The 13,100-nt window shown below is 42.3% G+C and overlaps 1 protein-coding gene across 1 annotated transcript in view; it reads left to right on the forward strand.

Annotated features, from left to right (window-relative positions):
• Positions 1-13,100, forward strand: part of fat3a (FAT atypical cadherin 3a) — a 225,322-nt gene that overhangs the window by 166,451 nt on the left and 45,771 nt on the right. Inside the window, exons 10-16 of the mRNA XM_083914654.1 lie at positions 598-808; positions 929-3,657; positions 3,769-5,140; positions 10,643-10,839; positions 11,154-11,307; positions 11,578-11,811; positions 12,576-12,968. Coding sequence (XP_083770780.1) covers positions 598-808; positions 929-3,657; positions 3,769-5,140; positions 10,643-10,839; positions 11,154-11,307; positions 11,578-11,811; positions 12,576-12,968 — 5,290 coding nt within the window. The remainder of the gene's footprint in view (positions 1-597; positions 809-928; positions 3,658-3,768; positions 5,141-10,642; positions 10,840-11,153; positions 11,308-11,577; positions 11,812-12,575; positions 12,969-13,100) is intronic.

Raw genomic sequence — 13,100 nt, forward strand, 5'->3', positions numbered from 1 at the left:
TTGTTTTTTTCAAAAATAAAAAAAAATGTTTTCTAAAAAAGAAAAAAACATCAAAGAGTATATCAAGGTTAATTAAGACTCTGACTATCTACTATGTTCTTAATCCAACCGTAAAAGGCTGTCTTAAAATGAAATCCGGCATAAAATCATCCCAGGGTCTTTTTGGCAAATACACCCATCAAATAAGCCATCGAGACAATTTTTTTTTCGTGTAACAACTATTAACAGAGAAATCCAGGACAGTCGCTTACAGTCGCTAACAGCCAAATGCGGCTAACACTAATTAGCTTGGGGCTAATTACCATGCAGGGAACCAGTATCTACACATTATCATCAGAGAAGAAAGAGGATTATGTTATACTCATTTGCACAAGTCTTAAACTACTATTATCAAAAACTTGAAATTTGAGGAAATAAATGTGGCGAAGGAAAATGAAACAATAAGAGTTCCAGTGAGTGTTTGTTGTACTTTGGATAATGATGTCTCTGGGCACATTTGAGACTTAAATGATTATCAGCGTTTACTCAGTTCATTGTGACCATAAAGGATTGCATTCTTTAGTTTGTTTTGTTTTTGTGTTTTTGTTTTCACCACAGGTGAAGGACCAAGAGTTCCCATACAGAAAGAACCTTGCTCGTGTCTTGATAGAAGTGGAAGATATAAATGACCATGTACCCATCTTTACCAGTGCTCTGTATGAAGGCTCAGTCTATGAGTCAGCAGCAGTGGGATCAGTTGTTGTCCAGGTAACGGCTCTGGACAAAGATAAAGGCGCGAACGCGGAGCTACACTACTCCATTGAAGCAGGTAGACACTTCTGACAGTTAAATACTTGCTCTTGTATGATGAAATTTTGTATACTCTGTATATAACTGCCCTTAAAAAAAACATAATAATAACATTGTTTTTGTTTTGTTCTTTTTTAAGGAAACACTGGAAATGCATTCCATATTGAACCAGTATTGGGTATCATCATAGTTGCACGTGACTTGGACTTGTCCAGCATAGGCCATTATGTTCTCACTGTCAGAGTCACTGACAATGGCACCCCTCCCCTGTCCACCACCACGATAGTCCGCATTTCTGTGACCCTCTCTGACAATGCCGGCCCAAAGTACCCCCAGCCTGAATACCAAGCTGAAATCAAAGAGAACGCTGTGGTTGGGACCTCTGTCACCACAGTCAATGCTGTCAGCCAGTCCACCCTCACTTATGACATCAAGCAGGGCAACACAAATCGTGTTTTTCAGATAAATCAGTACAGTGGAGTGATTTCTACTCAAAAGCCTTTGGACTATGAGACTACAGCATCTTACATCTTGATAGTCCAGGCTACCAACATGGCTGGCATGGCAACCAATGCTACTCTGTTAATCCAGGTAGTGGATGAGAATGATAACCCACCAGTTTTCCAGCAGCTTCACTATCATGGCAGTATCAGTGAGGCAGCTCCAGTCAACAGTGTGGTCCTGAACTCAGATGACTCACCTCTTGTAATTAAGGCCATTGATGCTGATCGCAACCAAAATGCTCTGTTGGTCTACCAGATTGTGGAGGACACTGCAAAAATGTTCTTCACAGTGGACTCAGGAACTGGCTCCATCAGAACCATTGCTAATCTAGACCATGAGACCTTTGCCATATTTCACTTCCATGTTCATGTGAGAGACAATGGCAGGCCACAGTTGACAGCAGATAGTCCAACAGAGGTCACAATACAAGTAATTGACACAAATGATTCACCACCTCGCTTCACCCAGAATGCCTATGAAACAGTTCTGCTACTACCCACCTATGTAGGAGTAGAAGCTTTGCAGGTTTCAGCCATAGACCCTGACAGAGATGTCCCTACAGAGCTCACCTACTCTTTGACTGATGGAGTACTGGAGCACTTTGCCATCAAACCTTCCAGTGGAGTCATCACAGTCAAACACAATAACTTTTCCAAAGAACGTTTCCGCTTCAGTGTCAAAGTTTCAGATGGAAAATTTTCCAGCACAGCTTTGGTGACCATTCTTGTCCGAGAAGCTCTGGATTCTGGTCTCAGCTTCACTCATAGCCTTTACTCTTCATCTATTCAAGAGAATGTATCAAATATCACCAAAGTGGCTGTGGTCAATGCTGTAGGAAACCGTCTCAATGAACCATTGAAGTACACCTTGCTCAATGCTGGCACAAGCTTCAGGATCCGTCCAACTTCTGGTGTGATCCAAACCACAGGTATACCCTTTGACCGTGAAGAGCAAGAGTTCTATGAGCTGGTTGTCGAGGCGAGAAGGGAGCATGACCGCCTGCACGTGGCCAGAGTTATGGTTAGAGTCCAAGTTGAGGACATAAATGATAACACCCCTGTGTTTGTTGGACTACCTTATTATGCAGCTGTTCAAGTGGAGGCTGAGCCAGGATCACCCATATTTAGGGTCATGGCAGTAGATGGTGACAAAGGGATTAATGGAGAGGTGTCTTACTATCTCAAAGATGACTATGGTCACTTTGAGATCAACCGGAAGACAGGTGGTCTCAGCCTCAAGAGGGCTTTTGAGTCTGACTTGTCCAATATGGAATACCAGATGGTAATATATGCCAGAGATGGTGGTTATCCACCTCTCTCATCTACCATAGAGTTCCCCATCACAGTAGTCAACAAAGCCATGCCTGTCTTTGACAAACCATTTTATTCTGTTTCTGTAAATGAGGATGTGGCTGTGCACACACCAATCCTCGGCATCAATGCCACAAGTCCTGAAGGCCAAAATATAATTTACACTATAGTTGATGGAGATCCGTCTCTTCAGTTTGACATTGGTTTTGATACTGGAGTCATAAGTGTCATCCACTCTTTGGACTACGAAGCATCGCCATCTTACCACCTGACCATCAGAGCCACAGACTATCTGACCGGTGCCCGGGCAGAGGCGGATGTAGAAGTGGTTGTCCAGGATGTAAATGATAACCCACCTATATTCCAGAGAATGTCCTACAAGATAGTTTTGTCTGAAACAGCCATGATTGGAACTCCAGCACTTCAAGTTATTGCCACCGACAAAGACTCGGAGAAGAACAATGTTGTAAGATACCAAATCTTCTCAGCTGTGCATAACAGCACGGACTACTTTCACATTGATAGCAGCAGTGGATTAATCCTAACAGCACGTATGCTAGACCATGAACTTGTCCAGAAATATGACTTCATTGTTAGGGCCACCGATAACGGCTTCCCACCATTGAGTAGTGAAGTATCAGTCCTAGTTGTGGTGAATGACATGAATGACAATCCACCAGTTTTCAATCAGCTACTTTATGAGGCATACGTGAATGAGTTAGCACCTAGGGGTCACTTTGTGACTTGTGTCCAGGCCTCAGATGCTGACAGTTCAGATTTTGAAAAGTTGGAATACAACATTTTGTCAGGAAATGAAAGAATGAACTTTTTGATGGACAAAAATACAGGAATCATAACATTGTCCAGCCACCGTAAGCAAAGAATGGAGCCTGCCTACAGTCTCAATGTTTCAGTGTCTGATGGGGTGTTCACCAGCACTGCACAGGTTCATGTGAAGGTATTAGGGGCCAACCTGTATAGTCCAGTGTTTGGACAGAATATGTATGAGGCAGAGTTAAGAGAGAATTCTGCTGTGGGAACCAAAGTTATACAAGTAAGTGCTATTGAAACTTGAAGATTTGCTTTACTTTGCATGATTTCTCAGAAAAAAATCATTGATAATATATGTATACCTGTATTGACTATAACATTTTTTGTGTTTTAGGTGAAAGCAACAGATGCAGACCCTGGAGTGTTCAGTCACATCACTTATTCCTTTGTTAATGATGTGGGCAAGGATCAATTTAACATTGATGCAAATGGTCAGATAACCACTGTAGAAAAGCTTGATCGAGAGGAGCCAGCCAATAAGGACATTGTTCTGACAGTGGCAGCCCAGGACTCAGGTGGCCGTGTCTCTTATTGTACAGTTCAAGTTACTCTGCTGGATGATAATGACAATGTTCCTCGCTTCCGTGCGATTGAGTATCGTGCCTCAGTCAAATCTGATGTGACTAAAGGGTTTTTGGTTACGCAGATTCAGGCTTATGATCCTGATGATGGCACTAATGCCAAAGTGGCATATTCACTTTACAGTGAGGCACATGTCCCGGTGGTAGACATTTTGGAGATAGACCCAGATAATGGTTGGATGGTGACTAAAGGCAGTTTCAGCCACTTGAGGAACTCTGTATTATCTTTTTTTGTGAAGGCTGTGGATGGGGGAAATCCAGTCCGGCACTCTCTAGTGTCTGTCTACATCCATGTTCTTTCTCCAGATGCCTTCATTCCTTCCTTCAGCCAACATCAATACTCATTTAGCATACCAGAGGAGACCCCCATAGGCTCAGCCATAGGGACTGTGCGCCTCAACACTTCTCCTGGATATGCCTCGCTGCCTTTTACCTTTGCCCTGGTTAATGGAGAGACTGGAGAGAACAACCAAGATGGGGTGTTTGTTGTGGAAAAGGATACAGGAGTGATCAAGCTTGATAAGACTTTGGACCATGAGGTGATAAAAGGATACCATTTCAAAGTCACTGCCACTGTACAACAGGCGAAGCTGGACTCTGTAACTTCTGTTGATTTTGAAGTCAAAGTGTTGGATCTAAACGACAACAAACCAGCATTTGAGGCCAACTCCTATGAGACCACAGTTATGGAGGGAATGTCAATTGGAACCAGAATCATTCAAGTCCAGGCACTAGACCAAGACTCAGGGGGCAATGGCCAGGTAACATACAGTCTTGGGACATTAATACAGTCAGAAGGGGATTCAGACACATTGGTTGGCACCTTTAGCATTGATAGCAACACAGGCTGGATCTCCACACGCAAGGACCTGGACCATGAGACCAATCCATCATACACATTCACGGTGGTGGCCTCAGACCTTGGAGAGACCCTGTCTCTTTCCAGCTCCACCACTGTGACCGTAGCAGTGTCAGACATCAATGACAACCCACCCAGGTTCCTGGAACAACACTACGTTGGTTCAGTTAAGGAGAGCGACCCACCAGGCGAGGTGGTGGCTGTGCTGAACACCAGAGATGATGACAGCTCGGCCATAAACCGTCAAGTCAGCTACCACATCACTGGTGAGTACCACTATAAATGCCTGTTATTGCACTGCACACATATCAGCACTCAAGAATAGTGATAACAGACAATTCTCTTAAACCCTGGATTACATCCAATCATTTTTTTATAGGTATTGCTTACCACAATATCTGTGCATGGTATAGTTAAAATTAGGGAAATATTGTTTTTATGGCAAGTAATATATAGATAAGGTATGGTTTAGGATTGGCAACTAAAACAGTTGGTTAAAGTTAGGGAAATATTATAGCTACAGTTTCTAAACCCTTCAAATGCTGGTGTACTGCATAAAAATCAGATTCTGTACAGGCTCATCCCCCACCCTGACATTCCTGAACCTTATAATATGCTCTGCTACTTAGAAGCCACATGCATTTGCACAGAATTCAAGTCTGGGATATAAATGGTAAGGTGCAAAATCACCCAATATAGACTAAATACCCTGGTATGCTGGGCTGTTCATTATGATCCATTTGTCTGCAATCATACAGTAAATGGCTGGAAACCACTGTGTGCCTCTCTGTCTTGGCTTAGTGATTTACTCAAGATAGAGTAGTCATCAGCCTTGTTAGTATTCTGCATCTCCTAACCATCCTTGAGTAAACATGAGGAGAAGAGTTGTACACTAAAATAAAAGCGGTACACATTTCACAATTGTTCTATGGTTGCTTCCAAAGAATATGTGCATGCATTTCACTATTCTCTTTGACAATAAAACATGCATCAAATGTCAATTTATATATTATAATATTTGAGGATTATAATTATAATATTTTCATGGCAGAATAACATTCAGTAGCTTGTGACAATTACCCAGTTACAATTCTCAATAGGTCTAAGAAAGAGGTATACGTATAAAGAGTTACATTAGAATTAAAGACTGCAGCACATCTGATAAAAGCTGGTGTCATCATGTTGAATTGTATCTTTTGCCTCTTGAAAAGATGTTGAATTGAATTCATATGGTTTACCCAGGAAAATCAGTTCAGTATCATAACCTTTTCCAAATGTGCAGGGATAAACTATTATTTTATTATTCTATGATAAAAAAAGGCACAAAACACACAGTAACTACAGTATATATATATATATATATATATATATACGCAAGTTTTATGAGTATGACTGTCCAGTCTCATAAACCACCTGCTGTCCAAACATACAGCTGATGCAGGGAGGCTCTGCCCCCTTGCCAAAGGCCCATCACGCTGGATAGTTTCACTACTTTGTGGTAGTATTACTAAGTAATGTTACATTTAGGTCAATATGCCCTTCAAGAATATTTGTGGAGCACACAGTACCTTTGAAGTTATTCTGTAGAATATCCTGGACAGTATTTGTTATTGTTTATAATAATAAAAATAAATACACATTTGCATGAAGCAAGCATATTTGTCTACTCCCATGTTGTTAAGAGTATTGAAAAAAATCTCTTTAAGGTACATTTATAACAAAAAGATGTGTGATTAATTTGTAAGAGTTAACTATGGGCAATCATGTGATTAATCATGTTTAGATAATATCATTGCATAGATAGATACATAGATAGATAGATAGCAAGAGGTTCCCTAACTCTTAGGTGAATGCTGAAGCTGCATTAATAATATGGACACTGATCAAAGGGCCGACGTTGCTGATTTTCTGCCTGCTCATTGAAATACCATAAGGTAATAATTAGTTAGGACTTCCCAGGAGACTAAGACTAAGACTGCCATGCCAACAGGAGATAGAGAGCTAATAAAGGACTTTTAATAGGAAGCAAATCCTTGCCCTAATGGCATTGTAATGAGTATTAGCCAGGCAGCTGGAGTGAATGACAGACGTGTGAATGATGTGACCTTAAAGTTAACAGCCGAAGAGGAAGAAGGTGAGGAGGATAGGCTGCTGCTACAGTGCCGGGAGCAAAAGAATAAGATATATAGATAACAGTAATGTCTGCAAAGCCAAGGAAATTAACTGTTGAGAATACTGACAAATGTGACGTTTCTCACTTCAAAGAGAGACCCACTTGATGTTATTCAATATAAAAGTAGCAAATCAAGACAGAACATAGATAATCAAACAAAACATCCTTGCTGTGAAAAGACTCCGTTTCATTTATAGTGATACTGGGCTCAGAAGTTTTTTTGGTGATTTATTGTCTTCATGGAAATGAGGAATTGTTTGAGCTTTTGAACAGACAGTAGTGCAAGTGTCAAAGACAGTCAGAATCTGGGGGACTGCTGGGGACTGAGGTCGCATTTTGCCCTCTGGCAACATTGATGTAACATTACTATATCAATTATAAACATAAGGAGCATTTCAAATATTTCGGCATTACATAGAACAAACTGAACAACTTTTCCACAAGCATATAGCTCAAAATAGCCTACACTAAAAAGCATCTCTTTGGCTATGAAACTGAGCATAACACTGCATGAAAGCAGTAGAGATAAGGAGTTGGGCTCTGGTGAGCTTATTCATCGTCTCGGTGATCAGCACATCATGAAACTGGTTCAAACTTTTCAAGGCTCTTACCGATTTGACTTTGACCTGTTTTTGCTCCATGGGTCATGTGACGCTGGTCTTGCGCTTTGTACTGGTCCCTGGAGAGTCTCCTATAGCCATGCAACTTTATGAGATCTACTTATGTCTCTTTCCTAGAAGCAGAGCTCGTCTTAATTTTTTAGAGGGCAGCTCGAGACAGCGTGCCGAGGTGGAGTCACATAACTTTTCAGTTTGTTGGGGGATTTTTTCCTGAAGAATGCGGCCACATACAGATGATCGTGAAATATGATCACAGCGCAAGCCAGACTGCCTCCGATGTGATGTGGACCAGGGTAACCCTAAACCTGCCAAATGCGGGTAAAAGTTTACTTTGGGGGGTAACTTTGTCTAAAGTCTATGACTAAAGACTAAAGTCATAAGGCATTTGGTTGGTGATGTGTCTGTTTGAGTCGGCAAGCTGCAGAAACGATGAGACGTCAGTGTTGCCAGATTGGTCTGTTTTCTGCCGAAACACTTGGGCGGTTTTGAATGTTTGTCATAGAAAAGTTATCTTTATCTGGCAACACTGCTTGTAGAATGAATCCTACGTTTCCCATGAACACTATTTTGTGACGTGTCATACAACCATTGGCGACTGGCCTAGCGTGAGTGGTATCGATTATGAGCGAGCTAGGCAAATACAGATACGGGTCACCTGTATCCATTTGGTTTCAACGTGTGGTCTGAGGGATCTGAACACAAGTGGACAGCTCTAACTACAGCCGAAAACACTCTCTGGTCTCATTGAGGACACATTGAGATGAGATGTCAAAAACCACATTGACACCGCATGTGTCCACATTCGGATAATAGTGAGAACAGGTCTGTGACTCTGCCAACATTAGGGACCGCCTACTCAACTGAGCCCTCTGCCTGAGAGGAAGAACGTCCTCATTCACAGGCTTTCTCCACAACATTTGAGCCTGTAGCTCTGTGTGTTTGGGTCTGAATTTTTAAACATTTTTATTTTGAAAGTATTTCTCATGTCACAGAAACCACTGAGGGTGACTCCTGTGTTCCGGATGTTATTATCAGACTGTTGGCGATGTGTCTGTTCCTTGTTCAGCTGCAGATGCACACTGAGTTTTTCCACGGTTGCCTTTAAAAGGCCGCCCCAAAAAGTTTAAAAAGTAAACCAAATTCATGCATATGTGGATACTATATTGCTACAGATATTAGTGTTATTTTGTTGAAACATCAGTCGTTGATACTGAAAAGTTGGAGCAGCTGTGAAATGGATACATATTTATTTCAAATTCTTCACAATAACAGATCCCTGTTGTTTTATTATTCAAATGCATATATTGTGAAGCAGCGAAATCAGCAATCTTAACATGACTAAAATAAAGCTGAGAACTCAACATGGAGACTTTTAAGAATGTGTTTCTTTCTGCTCTCCTGCACAAATCACAATAGTTTGACATCATTATTTATATGTTCATAAAATACACCTGAAATTCTAAACATAATGGTAATTGGTAAATGGACTTGTACTTATACAGCATAGCGCCTTTCTAGTCTTCTGACTACTCAAGGAGCTTTCACACTACTTGTCACATTCACCAATTCACACAGACATTCACACTGATGGCAGTGGACACCGTGCGCAGAACAAGGAGCAATTCAGGGCTCAATGTGTTGCCCAAGGACACTTCCACATGCAGACTGGACGGATCGAACCGCCGATCTCTCAAATGGAGGACAACCTGCTCTACCTCTGATTCACAGCGGCCCCATATTACACACAAACACTGCCGTTTATGAGAGAGAGAAGTCAGAAATATGAAATTGCTTTTTTCAGGAGTCACCTCAGATTTCTGTAATAATGATTTATGTGAGATAAGAGGAACAACTGAAATTCTGACACAAGTAAAGCACAGTCTGTTTAAGTGACAGCATCAATGATACAGATGTTCAGTATAAACCAGGGCATCACTTCTTTTGTCCATGAACATCTTTGTATTGTAACAGGCTGGAGGATGATCAGTTTCACTCACGTCTCACAAAAACTAGGTCTGTAGTCGACATGTTTTTAAAATGTTGTTGTAAACTGACCAGGATATCGTTGTGTTGCTGTCAAAATGCAAAAAGTAATTCTGAAACTCGACTCGCCTACGGGAGTCACCATATTGTCAGACTTTGACTCCGCCCATTTCCTCTTACCAACCCAAAAACTTATAATTTGGCTTGTGTGGACTATGTTTGCAGCATAGACTATAAAAAAAATGGATGTAGCATACACGTCATGGTCCGTTTTCTCAACTTGATCCAATCGTCCTCGCCTACGGGTGTCGCCATATTGTCAGACTTTGACTCCGCCTCATTTCCTCTTACCAAAAAAGGACATGTCTGTGAAGTTGGGGGGAGGAACATACGTCCATCTGGCTGACGTTTACCTCTGAGGAGAAGTGAGGGCCAGTGGCTAGCTGTCACTCAAGAGGCCTAGCCCCAAATTATTCATAAACCTCAACCTTCAATAAAATAAAAACTAGCCTGGTACAAAAAACCCCTCAGTGTTGTCATGGAGATATGACCTAAACATACGGACTAGAATGTTTTTTTTGTGCCAGGCCTTAAATAGGTTTTTTTATACTATGCAAAAAAGTCTGTTTAACATGGAGGTCAATGTGAAACTGCTTTATTGTGCAAACTAGTGGACACTCTGAGAACTACAGTTTTTGTCACTTCCTTATTGGATCAACCAGGAAGGCGCTGTGGTGGGGACTTGGTTTGCACCCAGCCCTGTTTTGATAAAGACATGTGCTTCATGATCAGAGAAATAGTCTTGCTTAAGCTTTTTCATTTAGTTTGACATTCTATTTAAATGAATGCCACTCTGAAGTCACGTACTTTATATGTAATGTAAGGTGAACCGCAATTTGTAGGGAAATCAGTCCCAGACTCCATCAAAGCCCAAATATTCCTCAGTGATGCTGTCTCTCACTAGCCCTGTCTCTCTGTCTGCTTGTGTCCAGGTGGAAACTACCGTGGAGTGTTTGCACTCGGTCTGGTTCAAGGGGAATGGAAGATGTATGTCAAGCGACCACTGGACAGGGAGGAACGCAACCTCTACGTCATCAATGTCACTGCTAGCGATGGACTCTTTGTTTCCCAGGCAACGGTGGAGGTGACAGTGATAGACACCAATGATAACAGTCCCATCTGTGGCCAGGTGAGGAATCAAACTGCCTTTTGCTATTTTTAAATGACTGATGCAACCACAGTGACAGCTGACAGATGCTTTGTCGGCCATTACATTCATATGACTGATCTAACTGTAAAATTAAGCAATTGTAGAAGTTTCACCAACTTTTCATGGTTTAATTTTCTTCTTTCTTTCTTCATTGTGTGTGTGTGTGTGTGTGTGTGTGTGTGTGTGTGTGTGTGTGTGTGTGTGTGCGTGTGTGTCTGTGCGTGCGTGTGTGTGTGTGTGTGTGCGTGCGTGTGTGTGTGTGTGTGTATGTGCGTGTGTGTGTGTGTGTGCAGGCTGTGTACACTGCCTCCATTCCAGAGAACCTCCCAGTCAACAGTGTGCTGCTGAGGGTTGGAGCTACTGATGCAGATGTGGGCGTGAGTGCCTGGATCCAGTACTCTTTACACGGTCCTGGATCCCAGGACTTCAGCATGGACCAGGACACTGGTAAGCATGCAGTGTGGCCTTGAAAACATTCCAATACATTTAACTTGGAACCACATTTAATGCATAACCTTCTTTCACTGAGCTTGCATAAATTGCAACTGAAATCAATCTTATATGGAGTGAAATGAAGCAGGGAAACAGGGCCAGGTTACCAGCTTATCACCCTGCACCTTTAGACACACATTTATTCTTGTGGAAACCTGGGTGACACACTCTCATGGCACGGTATGGCTTCATTAATGTTTCACAAGTTGTTTCGAACCTGTCCAGGTGAGATCAAGTCATCTATGGTTCTTGACCACGAGATGACACCCTACTACCGGCTCGTTGCCCAGGCAACTGATGGTGGTGGGCGATGGTGCCGTGCTGAGGTACAGCTGGCAGTTACCGATGTGAATGACAACCCGCCCATCTTCACCCTGTCAAAGTACACCGCCAGCGTTTATGAAGACACCGCCACCAAAGCCCTGCTCACCCGCATCCAGGCCATAGACCCTGATGAAGGTGATACTGTGAATACCTTTGAATGTACACTTTGGATAATTATTTTCTGTTGTATATACTTTCTGTTTCTTATGTCTATTTAAAAATGTCATTTGCAATGATTTTACTGTTACACTGCCATCCTTTAGCTTGTGGTGCACGGTGGCTCTGTTGGAGCACCCTCAATTTGGTTATACCTTGTGCAATGACAATCTATCTACTAGCATCAGTGCTACTACTACTGGTGTTACCACTGCTGCAACTTTCACTTCAAATGATATACTCTGAGTAAAGATACAGTTCAGAATGAGTTTTAAATGGAAAACAGAAGCATATACAGACTCATAGAGATCAGACGAGTACAGAGATTACAAATACAGGGAAAACAAAAATACAGTGCACATAAAAACGTGTGGTGCTGATTAAAAGTGCACTGTGTCTTTGTACTCTCAACTCCACTAAATGTACAAATAGGATGACTGAAGACACATACTCACTCTGAAAGCAGTCCCCTTACACTTTTGTTCACATGAAAATTGACAGAAATAGTTGTGGGAAGAACGAAAAGAGAGCTTAAGAGAGAAGTGCACAACCGTGCCGACCTTCACACCTCCACACACATGGCCAGTCACTACATCATTTGGCAGGATTGTCAGATTCTCTTTTCGAAAATGTGTTAGAAGCAGCAATCATTGGAAGCCACCGACAATCTGCCAAAGAACTTTGCTTCAGGCAGAGTTCTTCAAACCTCTCACGTACCTCACACTCCTCTTCTGACTTTGCAGCAGGTCTGGGTCGTATGGTGGTCTACTCTCTGGCCGACTCCGCAGGAGGTTCTTTCTCCATCGATAAGTCCTCAGGCATCGTGGTCCTGGAACGCATTCTCGACCGTGAGGTCCAGCCAGCTTATCAGATAACAGTGCATGCATCTGACCAGGGTTCACCGCTGCCCCTCTCCTCATTGGTCAATGTCACTATCACTGTGCTGGACATCAATGACAACCCGCCCGTGTTTGAGCGCCGTGATCAGCTAGCGACAGTGCCGGAGGATGTGGGAGTGGGCACAGAGGTTCTGAGAGTTTATGCTGCCAGCAAGGACATCGGGACCAACGCTGAGATTACTTACAGTATCCGATCAGGCAACGAACATGGGAAGTTCCACATCCACCCACTGACCGGTAAGTGTGCTAACCACACCTCTGCACTTGTCCTCCCTCATTTTATTCACACAAAGCCCCAAAATATACTCTTTATATTGTTTTAAAGATGAACTGTACAGATGTGGGTAGTGACAGATCTCTTCACAAAGC

This window comes from Echiichthys vipera (genome assembly GCF_963691815.1).
Source record: "Echiichthys vipera genome assembly, chromosome: 5".
NCBI lineage: Eukaryota > Metazoa > Chordata > Actinopteri > Perciformes > Trachinidae > Echiichthys > Echiichthys vipera.